The 5,767-nt window shown below is 42.8% G+C and overlaps 1 protein-coding gene across 1 annotated transcript; it reads left to right on the forward strand.

The window, feature by feature from the left end:
* The first annotated feature begins 1,692 nt into the window (after positions 1–1,692).
* Positions 1,693–4,743, forward strand: LOC136854365 (trichohyalin-like). The gene has a single exon (XM_067130664.1). It carries the CDS (start codon positions 1,893–1,895, stop codon positions 3,813–3,815), a length of 1,923 nt encoding a protein of 640 aa, XP_066986765.1. The 5' UTR covers positions 1,693–1,892; the 3' UTR covers positions 3,816–4,743.
* Positions 4,744–5,767: the final 1,024 nt, after the last annotated feature.

Here is a 5,767-nt window from a genome sequence, read left to right on the forward strand (position 1 = left end):
AGTTCATCACAACGCATCTATTTAGCAAGAAGTAACTTAGCAAATAAAAAAACCACGATAAGGAAAATATAGCATGTAATATTCAAATGCATTATTTATTTGGAAGACCAAAATATATGTATAAAGAAAAAATACAAAAAGATTAGAGAGTTTGTAAGAGATAGTGAGAGATAATTTTGCCACTCATTTAAAGAGACAGACATACAGTCAGACATGCCCAATATTCGACAATGTAAAGGCTCTCGAAAAAAAAAAATCTGCGTTTATTCCGTAATCAAAACAAAAGCCTAATTTTGTCACAGAAATGAAATATGGACCCACATTGGTATCATTGTTGGCCCGTTAATTATTGCCGAAAATCTCGTGAAAGGGCTTTTGTGCTGCCTATGACGAAATGATCCTCCAATTGCCACCATAACTAATTTGTCTGATTTATGCAAAATGATAAATGGCTCTACGTGAATATATATTGTGTTCCTTTTTAAATAGTTTTTTTTTCCGTAATTTCGTTACTAATTCGTAATCATCGGCGTTTCATTCGCTGTTTTATCTGGACCCAAATATTTTATATAATAAACGCTCAGTTCGTCTTATCAACTGCTTTTCTTGCGCTGGAATGGTTGCAAGCAATTGACATCACTAAACCACCGGATGTGAATATCGGTCAATTGCTTGCAACCATTCCAGCGCAAGAAAAGTAATTGATAAGACGAATTGAGCGTTAATATATGAAATAAATGCTGTTGAAACTGCCATTTTGTTTAACAAAACCTGTAATAATAATAATAATAATAATAATAATAATAATATTGACTACTAGTGCTGCTGCTACTACTACTACTACTACTACTACTAATAATAATAATAATAATAATAATAATAATAATAATAATAATAATAATAATAATAATAATAATAATAATAATAATAATAATAACATCGTTATTATTACTATTATCACCAAAGTTACATTAAAAATAATAATAATAACAAAAATCACTACGGTATTATTATTACTAAAGCTTCTACCAATAATAATAATAATAATAATAATAATAATAATAATAATAATAATAATAATAATAATAATAATAATAATAATAATAATAATAATAATATAATAATAATATAATAATAATAATAATAATAATAATAATAATAATAATAATAATAATAATCATTACGGTATTATTACTACTACTAAAAATAAATTATTTAACTAAAACGTGAAGAAAATTCTGGGAACTCCTTCGACGAGGCCTCGATCCTTCCGAAGGACTGCAACGGCTCCAGGAGTTGGAGGCCCTCGTCAGAACAGCAACGGAGAAGAGGGGGAGGAATCCTTCGTACACTATGGTATTACTATTACTAAAGCTTCTACCACTAATAATAATAATAATAATAATAATAATAATAATAATAATAATAATAATAATAATAATAATAATAATCATTACGGTATTATTACTGCTACTACTAATAATAAACTATTCAACTAAAACGTGAAGAAAATTCTGGGAGCTCCTTCGACGAAACCTCGATCCTTCCGAAGGACTGCAACGGCCCCAGGAACTGGAAGCTTTCGTCAGAACAGCAACGGAGAAGAGGAGGAGGAATCCTTCGCAGCAGAGCCGCGAGTCCTCCCTGGAATGAAGAACGATGGCTCCAGAAGCCTCGCTCCTTCAGGTCGGGAATCCACCAGCTTTAAAAAGTAAACTTTGAGACAGCAAGAGTATATGGGTAACGTTTTCATAATGTTTCCCGAACTGTACTTATCGTTAGCAGTGCTGTGCTTCATTTGCGGTGAATTGTATGACTCAATCCTTAAGGACATTGTGACATTGTGCGTTTCTCGAGGACGACATGTTGGCGCACAAGATGTTTACTCTAATATGGCGGATTCTCTGGATCTTGATATCATTGTGGGAAAATCTAGCAGCTTTGGTGCGTCAGATTTTGCCGTCGCCATCCCTGGGATGGCCTTGTTGGCAGGCCTGGCGTTTGCTGCCCACCGGATTTACACTCTTGCAGGAAGGCGAGATCAGGACCTAGCAAACGGAATGGATGTTAATACCGGAGAGACGGTTATAATAGAAGACAGTACTGACTTGGAAGATCACGAGGATATCGAGGACGATTCGGATTTGGACAGCGAAGAAATTTTGTCTGGCAGTCCAAAAATGGAACAACTCTACGAGACTGACGATTACTTGAATACCGACTATGACGAGACCGATGATGACTTAAGTGCGGACTTTGACGAAAATGATGATGACCTACGTACGGACTTTGACGAAGTACTTAGACTGGAAGACAACCTAGAAACAGGACCACTCGACGAGACTGATGAAGACCTGAATACGGAGAAAGATCTCAGTAGGCTGAATGAAGACGTTCGGAAGGCTTTGGTTGAGAAAGAGAAGGAAGTCGACCTTCTGAAAGAGTCCCTCGCCCTCAGAACTAAGGAACTCGAGGAAGGTCAAAAGAAAGGCGAGATAATGAAGAGACGACTGATGGAAACTGAAGAGGCAAACATCACTCTCCAAGAAAATCTGAGGCTCGCTGAGGCGGACAACGAAAGCATTCTGGAGGATGTCCTGATTATTCAGGACAAACATCAAGCGCTTCAGTCACTTTTGAGCCAAGCAGAATCTCTGATGGCCTTAGGAAATAAACTTTTAGACAACGAGAGAGCAACGAATCGGTTATTGGAAGCCGAGCTTCAAGTATTGGAGAACGGGTTGGCTAAACTACGAGCAGAAAAGGCAAAGCTGGACGAAGAGTTAGACGAACAAGAACTGGATATAATCTGCCTGGAGAAAGCTTTAAAAAACGAGAAAAAGAAGAATAACGTTCTACAGCCTGCTCTCCATCGCGGGAAAGAGATGGAGAACTTGTTGGAAAGAGCGAAGGAAAGAGAGAAGGAGATGCAAGCTTCCCTGAGATCCTTAGAAGAGGAGCTCAAAAAGAAGAACCTTCAAATAGAAGATTTCTTCAAAACAAAACGAGAGGTCAAATGTGAAGAAGTAGGACTCCAGGATAAACTAGACGTCGCTCTCCAACATGGAAAGGAGCTGGAGAGGATGCTGAAGGAAGCAGAAGAAAGAGAGAGAAAAATTGCGAACGATTTAGAAGAGAAGGTTCAAAACAGAGATGATCACATACAAGACTTATTAGGCCAAGAAAAAACACTGAAGAGTGAAATAGAAGCTTTGCGAACCAAATTAGAAAATACTGTGAGTCACGGAGAGAAGAGATTTGAGAAGAAATACCTTCGAAAGAAGAGGGAGGAGGAGGAACGATTCAGGCAAACAGTATACTGGATGCAACAGTTTTGGCAAAGAGACGACGAAGTCAAAAAACTGAGGAAAGAGGAAGAAGACCGTCGAGAGCAGATGCAAGAGATGGAAACCATTCTAACAAACCTTCGGGAGGAGAACCAAAAGCTGCTCAGAACAGTTGAGGAGCAGGTGAATAAAAATCATCTGTTAGTTAAGGAAGAGGAAGACGCAAAGACTGAAATGAGAAAGCATCATCAGGAGACACTCAGGCAAAAGGACAAAGAAGCAGAGAAGCAACGTGAGCGGGAGGAGGAACTCCTGAACAACTTGGAAAGCACTCTGCGTCAAGAACAAAACCTGAAACGCTTGTTAGAATGTAAAGAAGAAGACATCGTCTCTTTGAAGCAGAGGGAGAGCGAAAGCCAGCAGGAAGTGCAACAACTGGTAAAAGATTACGAAATGTTGAAAGAAAAGTGCGAGACACAGGAGGAAAACAGGCTGAGAGAAGAAAAAAGCGCCTCAAGGAGAAGCTAAGGATACAGGACGAGGCATTAAGGAATCATGACAAATACATGTTAATGATGCTTCTCCATGGTACTGCCCAGAGGAATTTCCAGCTGGAACAAATTGCACTGGAACATCGAGATGAAACTATGGACGACAGGACTGACAAAGAGAAGCAAGACAAAGGGAGAGACGAAGACCAGCAGGAGAAGGCGAGGAAGGGAGAAGAGAGGCAATATAGGGAGTTCTGCAACGCCCAACGCGAGAAGGTGGAGGAATATGGGAAGCAGTGGGAGGACATCACGCACATAGTGAACGATGTCATTCATGGAGATGGATGCTGATTCTGATGAATTTCAAGAGGAGTTGAGCATGTACGCTAATAAGGAGGAACTCAACAGCTGGCGAGTTTCCCCAAACTCGTCAGGCGGAGGAGCTCACACTGGCTAGAGCCAACGGCTGTTCGGCGGACAGACGAACTCTCCCGGCGAGAGTCAATGGCTGGCAAGATCCCCCCATCTCGGCAGGCGGAAGAACCTTCCCGGCGAGGGTTAACGGCTGGCGAGTTTCCCCCAACTCGTCAGGCGGAAGAACTCTCCCGGTAAGGGTCAACGGCTGGCGAGATCCCCCCATCTGGCGAGTTTCCCCCAACTCGTCAGGCGGAGGAGTTCACACTGGCCAGAGCCAACGGCTGTTCGGAGGACAGACGAGCTCTCCCAGAGAGAGTCAACGGCTGGCGAGATTCCCCCATCTCGGCAGGCGGAAGAACTTTCCCTGTGAGAGTCAACGGCTGTTCAGCGGACAGGCGGACAAGCTCTCAGTCATCGGCCTGGGATCTTCCCAACCACCTCAGAGGCGGAAGAACTTTCCCGGTGAGAGTCAACGGCTTTTCGGCGGACAGGCGGACAAGCTCTCAGTCATCAGCCTGGGATCTTCCCAACCACCTCAACTTTTCTGGGGAGAGTCAATGGCTGTTCGGAGGCTGGAGGACAAACACTCAGGTTGCGAGCCATCAGTTGTTCGGAGGCTGGAGGACAAGCTCTCAGGTTGAGAACCATCAGTTGTTCGGAGGATGGAGGACAAGCTTGTTGAGAGGATTGGAGGACAAGCTCTCATGTTGAGAGCCAATTGTAGGATGGAGGACAAGCTCTCATGTTGAGAGCCAGTAATTGCTCGGAGGATGGAGGACAAGCTCTCAGTTGAGAGCCAGTAATTGCTCGGAGGATGGAGGACAAGCTCTCATGTTGAGAGCCAGTAATTGCTCGGAGGCTGGAGGACAAGCTCTCAGTTGAGAGCCAACAACTGTTCGGAGGATGGAGGACAAGCTCTCAGGTTGAGAGCCATCAGTTGTTCGGAGGATGGAGGACAAGCTCTTAGTAGAGAGCCAACAACTGTTCGGAGGATGGAGGACAAGCTCTCAGTTGTTGTTCGGAGGATGGAGGACAAGCTCTCATGCTCAGAGCCAACAGCTGTTCGGAGGTAGGAGGAAAAGCTCTCATGTTCAGAGCCAACAGCTGTTCAGAGGGCCAGAAGGCCACCAGAAGGCCACCAGAAGGCCACCAGAAGGTCACCAGAAGGTCACCAGAAGGCCACCAGAGGGCCACCAGAGGGCATTGTGTTGGAATAATCTAGAAGACCGGCTCTGCAGAAAGAAGGAACTCAGTTCCGTCGAGTATGCTATGTCCCTTGATGAAGACTCTTCTAATAGAAGATCTCTGTCAAAGCGGGCAAATAGTCGGATATCTAGATCTATTCTTGCAGATGTCTTCCTTCTGGTAATTCTGTTGGAATAATCTAGAAGACCGGCTCTGCAGAAAGAAGGTACTCAGCTCCTTCAAGTATGCTATGTCCCTTGATGAAGACTCTTCTAATAGAAGATCTCTGTCAAAGCGGGCAAATAGTCGGATATCTAGATCTATTCTTGCAGATGTCTTCCTTCTGGTAATTCTGTTGGAATAATCTAGAAAGAAGACCGGCTCTGC

This window comes from Macrobrachium rosenbergii, chromosome 29 (assembly GCF_040412425.1).
Source record: "Macrobrachium rosenbergii isolate ZJJX-2024 chromosome 29, ASM4041242v1, whole genome shotgun sequence".
In the NCBI taxonomy this organism is placed as follows: Eukaryota; Metazoa; Arthropoda; class Malacostraca; order Decapoda; family Palaemonidae; genus Macrobrachium; species Macrobrachium rosenbergii.